Here is a 13,604-nt window from a genome sequence, read left to right as displayed (position 1 = left end):
ACTCACACAGGCCACTTACCTGTCATCTGGCCTTTTTGTTCCCCGCTCGTAGGCAGAAGAAGGTGGTGAGAGGGAGCCCCTTCGTTTTCTTTTCTCTTTATTTTGAGTTTGCTTGTCTGGGTCTCTCTCTCTTGACCTGTTAGGAGTCTTTGGGGCAGCTGTTTGATCTCTGAAGCCAACAGCATCCCTTCCTCGTTCAGTTACTAAGGGAAAAGGGTTTTTAAAAAGTTTACTTGGTAGATTTTTCTCCATCGTGATAGTATGTCAACTGTGGAATAAAATTTCTATCCAACAAATGGATCCCTGGACTCTTCCCTCATATACCCAGTCCTGAATCTGGATGAGACACAAGGTCTTGTGTGTGTATACACTCTATTTCCTGAAAGCCTCTTTCATGAATGCCCTTTTCTACCTTTCCCCACAAAAGTCTTAGTGCAAGTCTTCAACATTTCTAACAAAGTTCTGTGGAACACATGAATGCAAGATGTTCCCATTACCTTTAGCAAGGCAGTCTGCTTGTGAGTTCAAAACGTAAAAGCCTTTCACTGCCCCTGTAACTGCATATTTATAGTTTGTAGAAGAGTAGCCTGGCATGCTAAGTATAAAAACCTCAACAGGAAAAGTCTCTTTAATTTAAAGAAAAAAGGATTAGACAACTTTTTATGAACTAAAATTTTAAAAGGAAAATATTTCAAACACAGGTGATAACAGATAACTCAGGAAGTTATCAAAGCTAGACAGCCTCATCTTCAGAAAGAATGCCAGCTTCCTATTGAAAGATGGTACTACTAACCTTCTTCACTCAGTCTCTTTATCTAGAATGATTCTCACTCATGCTAACTCACCCAACTCCACTGCAACTGCTCCCAAAAGCTGTCCTAAGTATTACTTTTCACTGATCACGGCTCCTAGTTTCTCATCTCCCTAAAAAGTCTAAATCCTACCACAAAACATTTCACTATAAATTGACTGGTATTACAGGTTGGTGCTTTATGTATGTTAGTACTGCTACCCAATTAATCAGACTGCTCTCTTCTTGAGAAGAGAATTTCTATTTTTTATTTTTAAAGATTGGCCCTGAGCTAACATCTGTTGCCAATCTTTTCTTTTGCCCCTTCTTCTCCCCAAAGCCTCCCAGTACACAGCTGTATATTCTAGTTGTAGGGCCTTCTAGTTCTACTATGTGGGACACCGCCTCAGCATGGCTTGATGAGTGGTGCTAGGTCTGCGCCCAGGATCCGAACCAGCAAAACCCTGAGGTAATGAAGTGAAGCCTGCGAACTTAACCACTCGGCCACAGGGCCAGCCCCCAAAATTTCTTATAACATATCTTTCATAGCACAAAGCAGATTCTCAATAATCATTAGCTGGTTTTTCTTGTTCTTATCTCAGAAAAACATGCTATCAATTGTTTTTTCCTAGCAGTAAGGTTAGGTTTGTATATGCCATTCTCGCAGTTCTTTTAGTTGCCAAAAACATTTATTTGCAAAATAGTTACTAATCTACAACCATATATGAGCATTTGTTAGTGAGAAGCTAACAGAACTCATCTATGCCACACGCTGGTAGAAAATACTGTACAATTAAAACAACTGTTTCAGCTCACAAGGTAGTAGTATAGCAACCTTCTGTGAAGTACTATTAGCTAGTTGCATCTCTATTTGCCCATGACTACTCTATTTCTTCCTTCAAACCTAGGTTCCTTGTCCTGGTGTTAATTTCCTTAAAATGTGGCTATTTCTTCACTATAGCCTAGTAAAATCAGAAAAGGAATCACACCAACAGTTCATATTCTGACTCTGCATCTTAGAATACGTGAGGCAGAGAAGTCATTTCATTTATTCAGGCTGATTTTCTCATATTATAAAAAGAGGGTAAAGCTGGACTACACATTTCCCAAAGTATTTCACAATTCTTACGAATTTTAAAAGTGGTAAGCTTTTTAATTGCTTGACATTGAGTATAGAAACCAGGCTTCAATTATAAGCATTTCTTTAATCTAAAATCCTGAGACTGAGCTATAGCAGGGGGGATGTTCCATATGTGAGGGAGAAACTGAAGTTGGCACACAAAAGTCTCCTTCCTGAAAAGATTACAGCAGTCTCTTATAGACTACGCCCTGCCTCTCTCAGAGGGCCACATGGGACCAGATATTGCAAAATACTGAGGGGAATCCTCACAGGTATTTAAACTTTGCCTAGCTTGCTCATAATTTCAACTCAGTAGGCACAGAGAAACTGGCCTCTGATGATAATGGCCTCTATAGTGGTGCCACTGGTTTTGTCAACTAGTACTGCCCAACCCTGCCTTCTTTCTTACGGGAAGAACTCTTTGCAGCCCTAAGTAGGATGTCCAGTAGAATTAAAAATATCCAAGAGATACAAGAATGAGGCAAAGGACACCTCATAGGTCTTTAACCAAGAAGATTATTTAACCAATGAGATTTAAGATTACAAAAAGCTCTTCATGCCAAAAATAAAGAAAAAGACCAAAAATATGATCACACTGGCTCCTTTACCCTATTTATATTGGGTCAGTGCTGAAGGGGCTCAAGAGACCAACATCAGCCACCATGATTGATCCCATTGTTTTAATTGCTAAAGAAGTATGTTGGAAACATAACTAAGGCGTAAAGTCCAGAAACCAGACTGCCATGGCCTGTTATCTGTTCTGTAATAATCACTCTTAACCTTTTGAGGGTTAGTGACTCCCTGAGAATCTGAGGAAAGTTTTGCATTTTCTCCAGAAAAATGATTGTACACAAAGGATTTTGCATATAAACATCTACAGGTAAAGACTTACACAGACCTCTAGGAGTACAAGTTTAAGAACGACTGCTCTAGAAGAACAAATGAATGGAAGAAAAGCTACTAAAGGCAATGACTTCAAGGAAAGCAACAATCCAGGTAGTGTAAAGGGACACCTCCTTTGGCTAAAATTCACTAAGAATGAATAAAAATGAGTTTCCAAACACAAATACTTCATTTACCTAATTACATACTGTCTGGTTTCAAAAACAAAACAGCTAAAGTTCTTATCAGTTACCTCTGCATACTTCCAAAAGAATATTTGTAAAGCCATATACACAGAGTATCTCTGAATACCTACTTGTGTTCTCCTTTTCAGTTTGACTTTTCTTTGGAATCCGATATACCTCCTGCAAAAAAAAAAAAACAAAAGAAAGGTTATCAGTGTGGAGTGGAAGCAGTGATTGCTTTGAAGCTGACTGATTTCATATGGCAACAAGAAATGGAAAGGAACAGGCTGGTATTTAATTATTCTCCAAAATTTGACTTATATATGGCTTTATATAAGAATAGATCCTGGTCCCATAAACACATGTAGCACAAATATAAAAATATGTATATTTTAACATCTACCAGACTTGTATGATCTTATTAGCTAAGTAAGCCGACTAAGTAACTGGTGCCTTATATTTCTGGCGGGAATACACTTCTTGATAATCTTAATTTCTGTATGTCTTCTGCATATAAAATGAAGTCATCTATGGCTCCCTTACTGAGAGTATTCATAAGAATAATTCTAATATCTCACTTGCCATCCCTACTTAAGGGAACAAAAAGTAATAACTTCGCTACGTAAAAACACTTCAGAAAAATTATATGGGTAAAGACAATTCCTGGTATTCAGCGTATTTTTCTATAAATGCAAAACCAACTTGGCTAATGACCAAATGTAATAGCTACTTCCTTATTGTTGTTATTTATAAAAAGGAAAAATAAGCATTAGATCATTGTTGCTCTAATAATAGCATCTAATACTGTACCAAAATTAGTCTTGAGAAATGTAAACTATGATTTTAAGCTTTGAGGTACCTTTTCTTGTATGAATCTAAGGCCTAGAACCTGTTGTGTTTCCTGACAATCTCACTTTTCGGTCCATCAAGCAGCTCAAGGGCACAACATTTCCTTAACAATTAGCTTGTTAAGTGGGCAAATGGCAAACCCACACAGTCTCAATGGTACAAATGATACTCTCCCTTTAGAGTAATCTCATAATATTGACCATACATATCTGTCTGGTAATCCCATTTTTTAGGAATTGTACTCCAATAAAATCAAAGAACTGCCCTTTCCACATGATTGTTGGTTCTAGCAATATTTGTGGAAAATGAGAAATAACCCATATGTCACACAACTGAAGAAGGGTCAAGATACAATACTCAGCTGTCATTAAAAATGCAAATATGGACTACACAGATACAGGGCCATCTATATGAATTTAGACTTTTTTAAAAAATCCTTAAATATTCCATGCATGCTGATAAATTACTGAATAAAGATAATTATTACTATAATAAAACGTACACTTATCCTGTGTGCCAGGTATCATGCTAAGCATTTCAAATGGCTGAAATTTGAGCTTCAAAACAACCCTACGAGGTAAGTACTATTACCTCCATTTTACAAATGGGAGAATTTACTTAAAAAGTTCAGCAATCTGCCCAAGGATATGATGCTATGAGATGGTCTGACTCCAAGACACTTTATCTTCTGTACTAGATGACACAGGTTATGGCTAACAGTCAGCATTATTTTGGGGAGGAATACCATTTTGGGGATGTATGCACAAATACAGGTGGTATCCTCCATCCCCCTAGCCTTTCCTTCCTATGTAGGATTTCCACTAGAGCTGTGATTCTCAATTCTGGCTACACAATTAGATCACCCTAGGAAACTTTTACAGAAATACTGTCCCAGATAAACAACCTAAAACTCTGGGCATGGGTCCCAGGCATCTGTATTTTTTAGAAGGTCCCCAGATGATTCTGATGTCCAGAGAAGGTTGAGAAGCGGTGAAGTGCTAGCTTCTCTTAACAGTCCTCATTCATTCCTGCTCCTAAGGCAGAATCTGAGAGAAAGACCTATGCATGCCTGTCCTCAGCTCAGAGCCATCTGGGTTCTCTCTCCTCTTGGGCTGCTTTTGCCAGTAGAAGGGATATATTCCAATCTGCTCTTCTGAGGGATGCCTGGAGTTGTCTAGCTGTCAAGAGTCTAGTTGTGGGTAATACCGAATGCTGGATAAAGACAGGGAGAACAAAGCTGACACTCTTAGCTCTGTCTGTCTGACTCCTCTGTCTGACTCTCAGAGAGGTTATCAAATTTGGGGAAAAGTAAGAATGCCACTTATCAGCACATACCCACACAATAGGGAAAAACAGTTATTCTGCTCATTTTTAAAAGCCTGAAAATGACTGTTGCATTAGGTACTGTATAAACCTAGGCACTCCAAAAGATAGCATGTTCATTCATGAAGGATGCTTAGAACAGACACATGGAGGGATGTCTGTGTCAACTAAGGATTACACAATTTTAATCTTTTAACTTCTTTTGCATAAAAGTCTCGGCATTACAAACGTTTATAGTAATTTATTACACAGATCTCAAGTTGCGGACCCATTCTGTGGTGGCAGTTAATGTACCAGAGAAAATGCTTCTCAAAGATACATTCTTAATTGCATTAAAAAGTTTAGAGCATCTGCTAAGTAGAAAATGTATTCTGATGTTTACAAAATGGATGATTAATACTAACTAGTGACCAAGAGCTACTGACTATTAGTGTGTGCCTAACACTATGGGGAACAAGTTCTATCAAAATGTACCCATGCACTTGGAGGTACTAACTTGATCCTCTTCTTCACGTAGTCAAAGTTGTATATAAAATTTAAGCTGGAAACTCAGATTATCTACTTTGAGGCCCTGAAAACGGAAATGAATTTTTCCAAAGTCCCATAATAATGAAAACTGAGAAGGAAGTAGCCACGTGAAGATTACTGTAACATTTCTTAAGATCATTCTGTCTTGTGACTAAATAGCAACAGTGTTAGCCTACATGATATAGAAGTCTGGAATAATCTCATACCCGCAGGCCACAGATCCGTTGCAGAAAATCTTTATGAGTTGGTTTCATTCATGTTAACCCTTCATGTAAAACTCTACTCAAGAGACTGGCATTTTATGGAAGAACACTGAACTGTGAGTCAGGAGACCTGGGACTAAACCTGCTCTCAGAGGGGCCTAAAAGAATCTGGTTCCCTACTCCACCTAATACTCTTTACCTATCACTCTGTTTTATTTCTTTGCTGTCTAGGTGCTGCTCCCAACTCACATATACACTCAAGCTGTAATTCTTAACGGCCAAGACTGTCTTATTCTTTGCTGTATCTCTAGCACCAAGGACAGTGCCTGGCACATAATCAAGACTCAGTTACTTGTTGAATGGACCAACAGGTGAAATTCTCCTCTTACTTTGCAGAAATCAACCACACAGTGCTAAATAAACTCAAAGTACTGCATATATCTCATGCTTTCTATCACAAAACCTATACTATCATTCTCTTTCATCCCTGGTAAAAACGTTATTTACAGGCCTCACATATAAGCACAAATTACATATTTCCAGGGTCAGACTAATAAGTGTGCCTCTGCAACGTTTTTAACTCTTTTCAACACTTAGCCTATCCTTGGCCAATTTTTAGTCAAAGGCTCAAAATCAATCTTCAGAAATTGTTTGATAAACACTGAATCATTGATAAGCTCATGCAACACCAATGCATCCAACATTCCTTTTTAAAAGTATCTAAATGTGTGTGGAGATTTTTTAATTTGTGGACACAAAGACAGCATGGTTCTATGATGGCTATTTGTAGAAATCTGGTTTGCTCATTTACATAACAAGCATTTCAGGTAACAACTATGTGCTATGCCTTGGACATTGGAGATACACAGTACCTGCCGCCAGGGAGCTCACAGACTAACGAAAATCATGGCTGACCCTTCTGTGTGCCATGTCCTTTAACTGCCTTCTCACGTGCTTTTACATTGCTAAGAGGGGTATTATGCTATATCTACATTACACACAAAACAGGCTCAGAGAAGTTAAGTAACTATCCCAAGGTCATACAGTGACACAGCGAGTTACATACTGGACCTAGGATCCAAGCCTAGATCTGCGTCTGTCCAAAGCACACACTCGTGACCGCTTCTACTGTTACCTCATCAGCACCGAGGAAAAAGAGAGACTAAATATACACTATTTCATACTAAAACTGGTTTGGGCCTTAGGAAAAATTGGGAAAAGCATCCTGAAAGAGACATTTGAATTGTCTTGAAGGATGACCAAGAGTTGTACACAAAAAGAAAGAGGTGGAAAATACAAACATGGTAGACTGAACACACGTGTTTATTCCAACTCCATCCTGAAGTCCTAAAAAATGACAGTGGAAGAATAAAAAAGATATAAATCCTTCTTTAGTGTCTTTTTTTCCTAAGAATATTAATTATACATGAGTAGTGAATGTGTGTATATTTAAATATTTTATTCTATTCCATGCATTATCCCCATTCTCCCTTTCATGTTCCTTTTTTTGTTTGATGATGCACAAAGAAAAAACATACATGAAATAAGATGCTATTAAAAAAAAAAGACAGCAAGAATAAGAAGAAATTCATGGCAAGTGAAACTATGATAGAAAAAAAAGAGTTGAGTGACTCCCAGAAAACAGAACAAAAACTCAAGAAGTAAAATGGGAAATTAAAAAATAAAATTAGAGGATAAGTGCCAGAAGTCCTACATCTAATAACTGGTAGGCCAGAAAACAAGGAGAGAGAAAACTGAGGGAAGGAAATATCAAAAAAATAATAAAAGAAATTTTTTTAGAACTGAAAGACATGAGTCACCAGTTGGGAGGGCTCAGAGCACCTACCACAACAAAGGAAGAGAAATGGCATCAGACTTCAATAGCAACACTGTAAGCTAAAAAATGATGCAATGATATCTTGAATGTTTTAAAGGAAAATTTATTTCCAAATGATAATTATATGATCTGCCAAACAAGCAAGAGAATAAAGCTATTTTTCAGATCTACAAGGTCTCAAAATTTTATCTACCAGAAGGCAATGTTGAAGACCAAGATTGTGAAGGGTCTAAGATTTAAGATTCTAAATTCTGTGTTACCCATCTCATAAACTGTCTACAGTACACATTGTACCATACTAGGTACTTAAAAAAGACCTAATAATTCCTGAAGTAGTGATGGTAAAGCTTTGGAAAGTTAATGTAAATGAACTATCCACCATTTAGAATATGATATAGGTATATATTAATACATACATGTGTATAAATTCAATAATTATGCATTCAGTATAGATCAAGTATCGAAGTTCTACTTTTGTGCAAATAACTAGGAGGTGGTGGCTATTTAAAATAACCTCTGTGGGGCCGGGCTGGTGGCACAGTGGTTAAGTTCACATATTCCACTTCTCGGCGGCCCAGGGTTCGCTGGTTTGGATCCCGGGTGCGGACATGGCACTGCTTGGCAAAACCCATGCTGTGGTAGGCGTCCCACGTATAAAATAGAGGAAGATGGACATGGATGTTAGCTTAGGGCCAATCTTGCTCAGCAAAAAGAGGACGATTGGCAGTAGTTAGCTCAGGGCTGATCCTCCTCAAAAAAATAAATAAATAAATAAAATTAAAAATAAAAAAAATAAAATAACATCTGCAAAAGATCTGAAGATGTCATTCAAACCTGTCATAATTTTGAAAAAAGCTGTCTTCCAACAATACTATCCCTAACAGAAAAGTTTAGTTATCTGGAAACAGTATTTTTAAAGCAATTGCTATAATTAGCAAGAGAAATTTTTTAAATTAAAAAAGGGTTTGATGTTTTGAATATGGGTTACTACAAAAATGATGAAGCTATTAATAGAAATATACATCAGAAGATGAAGAACCAGCTTAAGAGAAGATTATGAACTTGAGTCTGAAGGGCAGGTGGAGAGAGCCAACAGAAAGCTGAAAATATAGATCTGAAATTCCGGAAATAGGCTAAGGCAAGAGATCCACAATTTGGGAAAATTTTAAGAAACAGTAACTTACATTGTGGTACTACAGAATATTGCCAAAAGAGACAGTACATAGAGGAAAATAGGGTGATTTGAAAGAAAACAGAATTAAAGGTGGAAAGTCTCTATAATTGATGCATACAGTATGTTTTCTATTTTCCTTTTTTTTTCTTTTGCTGAGGAAGATTTGCCCTGAGCCAACATCTGTGTGAATCTTCCTCCATTTCACATGTGGGTTGCCACCACAGCATGGCTGCTGATGAGTGGTGTAGGTCCACACCTGGGAACCAAACCTGGGCCACTGAAGCAGAGTGTGCCAAACTTAACCACTAGGCCATGGGACCAGCTCTGTTTTCTATTTCTTAATAAAGACTTGCCAGCGATCCCACGTCTGGGTATATATCCAAAGGAAATGAAAACAGGATCTTGAAGAGATACCTGCACTCCCTTGTTCATTGCAGCATTATTCACAATAGCCAAGATATGGAAACAACCTAAGCGTCCATCAATAGACGAATGGGTAAAGAAGATGTGGTGTACATATATATAATGGAATATTATTCAGTCATAAGAAAGAAGGACATCTTGCCATTTGTGACAACGTGGATGAACCCTGTGGATATTATGCTAAGTGAAATAAATTAGACACAGAAAGACAAATATTGTATGATATCACTTATGTGTGGAATCTTAAAAAGCCAAATTCATAGAAATAGAGACTAGAATACTGGCTACCAAAAGCTAGGGGTTCGGGGAAAAAGGGAAATGATGGTTAAATGAAAACGAACTTCCAGTTTTAAGATGAATAAGTTCTGGGGATCTAATGTACAGCATAGTGATTAAAGTTAATAATACGGTATTATATACTTGAAAGTTGCCAAGAGAGTACATCTTAAATATTCTCCCCACGAATACGAAGTGGTAATTATATGACATGATGCAGGTGTCAGCCTACACTATGGTGGTAATCATACCACCATATATAAGTGTATCAAATCAACATATTGTACACTTTAAACTTACACAATGTTGTATGTCAATTACATCACAATAAAGCTGGGGGGGGGAAGAACGTAGATACTAAAACAAAGGACTGTTTTAGCCTAAGAAATATTATACAGCTATGCTTTTGATGTTCTTATCTTTATTGTATGTGAATCATGATTCCCCAAAGCAGTTAAATTATGTTTAACATTACAATAAATAGATTCTGAGTAAACGGATTCTCCTATGGGAAAAAACCTTTACTTTTAATTATACGGTTTTTATAATACTCATTTTTGGTTAAAAAAAAAATGAACAAGTCACCTACTACTACTACTAGGTCATTAAGCGGGCCTAAACTGGAATGTTTTCTTCCAACAGTCTCAAAAAGTACTCATTGGAAGTTTGTTGGCAAAGCACTGCAGCACAATTTTAACACATCCCAAATGAACTGTTAGAAACAGATTGCAGAAACAGACTAAAAAAAATTAGGAAATAATACTTTATAACAAAACTTTTAGTTAACACAAATGGAGACTTTTCCTGAGCTAAACAAGACCTTGAGAACAAAATAATTTACAATGAGAGTACAATTATATTTTTACCTTTTATTATATAGAGATCAGATTATCTATTGTTTTGCTTTTTATCTGATTTGCTTTTTAAAACTAAGACTATTTAGTTTTTCCTTGTTAGTAAGCAAAGATTAAATTGCGTATGTGCCAACCAAATCTTTTTTCCTAAATGATAGCAAGACTAATAACAAAAATAAAAAGAGAGAGAGAGAGAGAGAGAGAGAGACTGTGAGCAAGATGCCACTTTCACAGCAGAAGAACAGACAAAAAAACAGCAGAAGGGAACAAAGAGATAGAAAATATGAAAGCAAAGCTACAAGATATAGAGTTCAAGTGTCAACTTCAGATATAATGAGTTCTAGGAAAGAAGCAACTATTTTAAGAAATAATGATGATGAGTTTTCCAGAATTAAAGAAACATCAAATACTTCTGACTAAAAAGACTAAGAGCACCAAACGGGAAACAAAAAGACTCGGACCTGGCAAGTCTGCACCTGGGTTTATATGCCAAAAGAAAAAATCTCATATTGGTTCATATAGGGATATGTAGAAAATGTTCATCACCACAACGTCTGTGGTGGAAGAGAGTTGAAGGCAATCTGGGTATTCACTACGAAAAGGACAGATAAAATATTGTAGATGCACAACAGGGAACAAAACAGCAGTTAGAAGCAAAGGACTAGAAGAATACAAAGCAACATGGATGGACCTTAAAAATATAGCGCCGAATTTAAAAAAAAACAATGAGATAACATAGTTCTAGTTATATATACTAAAAGCACATGTGTAAATAATCATCCCAATTGATACAGAAAAAGTATTTGACAAAACAACATACTTGAATGATAAAAAGACTCAAGGAACTAGAACTAGAAGGGAACTTCCTCAATCTGATTAAGGGCATCTATGAAAAACCTACAACTATCATCGTACTTAATGGGAAAAGACTGAAAGCTTTCCCCCTAAACTCAGAACAAGACAAAGATGCCTATTCTTACTACTTCTATTCAACATTGTACTGGAAGTTCTAGCCAGGGTACTCAGGCAAGAAAAAAAAAAAGGCATTCAAATTGGAAAGAAAGAAGTAAAACTATCTCTATCCACAGATGAAATGATCTTGTATGAAGAAAATCCTAAAGAATACACACACACACAAACTATTAAAGATAATAAATGACCTTACCCAAACTGCACGATACTAGATCAACATACAAAAATCATATAAACCAGCAATGAACAAGCCAAAAATGAAATCAAGAAAATAATTACACACTAGCAGTAAAAAATAATTAGGATGGGGCCAGCCCCGTGGCTGAATGCTTGAGTTCGCGCGCTCTGCTATGGCGGCCCAGGGTTTTGCCAGTTCAAGCCCTGGCCGTGGACATGGCACTGCTTGTCGGGCCATGCTGGGGCAGCATCCCACATGCCACAGCTGGAGGGACCCACAATTAAGAATATACAACTATGTACCAGGGGGTTTTGGGGAGAAAAAGGAAAAAAATAAAATCTTTAAAAGTAAATAAATAAATAATAATTAGGAATAAATTTCTTAACCAAGGAAGCGCAAGGCTTGCACACTGAAAATTACTAAACGTTGGTTGCAAGAAATTACAGAAGACCTAAATAAATGAAAAGATTTACAGTTATGAACTGGAAGACAATGTTGTTAGGATGGCAATACTACCCAAAATAATCTACAGATTCAGTGTAATCTCTATCAAAATTCCAACTGCCTTCTTTGCAGAAATGGAAAAGCTGATCCTAAAATTCACATGGAATTGCAAGGGACCTTGAAGAGCCAAAACAATCTTGAAAACACACACACACACAAATTGAAGGACTCACAATTCTCAATTTCAAAACTTACTATACAAAGCTACAAAAACAGTGTGGTACTGAAAAGATAGAAATATATATTAGTGGAATAGATGGGAGAGTTCAGAAATAAACCCATACATCTATGGCCAAATGATCTTCCACAAGGGTGCCAAGACTATTCAACTGGGGGAAAAATACTCTTTTCAACAAATGGTGCTGGGACAACTGGATATCCACACACCAAAGAGTAAAGTTTGACTCTTACCTCACACCATATACAAAAATTGACTCAAACAGATCGAAGACCTAAATGTAAAGGCTACAACTTAAAAATCTTAGTAGAAAACACAGAGGTAAATATTGATGACCTTGGATTTTGTGATGGATTCTTAGATATGGCACTAAAAACATACACAACAAAAGAAAAACTAGATAAGATGGACTTCATCAAAATTAAAAACTTCTGTGCTTCAAAGGACAACATTAAGAAAGTGAAAAGATATCCACAGAACACAAAAAAAATCTACAAATCATATATCTGATATCCAAATATATAAAGAACTCTTACAACTCAACAATATAAAGACAAACAACCCAGTTAAAAAATGGATATCACAATGAGATATCACTTCACACTCACCAGAATGGTTATTATCAAAAAAACAAAATGATAAGTGTTGGTGAGGATGTAGAGAAATTGCAAACCTCATATATTGCTGGTGGGAATGTAAAATGGCACAGCTAAGAGTTTGGTAGTTCCTCAACAAGTTAAACATAGAGTTACTATGACCCCAAAATTCTACCCCTAGGTATACATCCAAGAGAAATGAAAACAGATGTTCACACAAGAACTGGCACATGAATATTCACAGTAACATTATTCCTAACAGTCAAAAAAGTGGAAACAATACAAATGTCCATCAACTGATGAATGGATAACAAAATGGTGTATATCCATACAATGCAACACTAGTCAGCTAAAAAACGGAAGTATTGATACATGCCACAACATGGATGAACTCTGAAAACATTACACTAAGAAACCAGACACAAAAAGCCACATACTGCATGATTCCACTTACCCGTATTATTCACAGATTCTGTATCTGCAAATTCACCAATTCACTAAAATTTACTTGTAATCCCAAAATCAATATGTGAGAGAAAGCTTCACTAACTCTTCCCCAAAAAAGATGAACTATTGATGTTTTTTGATATATGTTTTCCAAATAATTGATAACATTCTTTACTCATTCTGGAAATGTTTCTACTACACTACTATCTTTGTATATTTCCTTTCCAACTTCTTCAATATCATTTTTACTGACTTTATGAAATCAACGCATTTTTATTTTGAGGA

At 36.5% G+C, this 13,604-nt stretch overlaps 1 protein-coding gene across 8 annotated transcripts in view; it reads right to left on the bottom strand.

The window, feature by feature from the left end:
- The window catches only part of SETD2 (SET domain containing 2, histone lysine methyltransferase), a 118,625-nt gene that overhangs the window by 29,239 nt on the left and 75,782 nt on the right, over positions 1 to 13,604 (bottom strand). For 6 of the 8 annotated variants that reach the window (XM_046640385.1, XM_046640361.1, XM_046640347.1 and 3 more), the window contains 2 exons: positions 3,109 to 3,157; positions 20 to 203 (listed from right to left, as the gene is read on the bottom strand). In XM_046640385.1, coding sequence (XP_046496341.1) covers positions 20 to 203; positions 3,109 to 3,157 — 233 coding nt within the window. Of the gene's footprint in view, positions 1 to 19; positions 204 to 3,108; positions 3,158 to 13,604 lie in introns of those variants that run through there. The other 2 variants (XR_006885351.1, XR_006885353.1) reach the window with 2 other exon arrangements.

The sequence above is a fragment of the Equus quagga genome, chromosome 1, assembly GCF_021613505.1.
Source record: "Equus quagga isolate Etosha38 chromosome 1, UCLA_HA_Equagga_1.0, whole genome shotgun sequence".
NCBI lineage: Eukaryota > Metazoa > Chordata > Mammalia > Perissodactyla > Equidae > Equus > Equus quagga.
The sequence above is the reverse complement of the archived record's forward strand: the minus strand, read 5'-3'. Positions and strand labels throughout refer to the sequence as shown.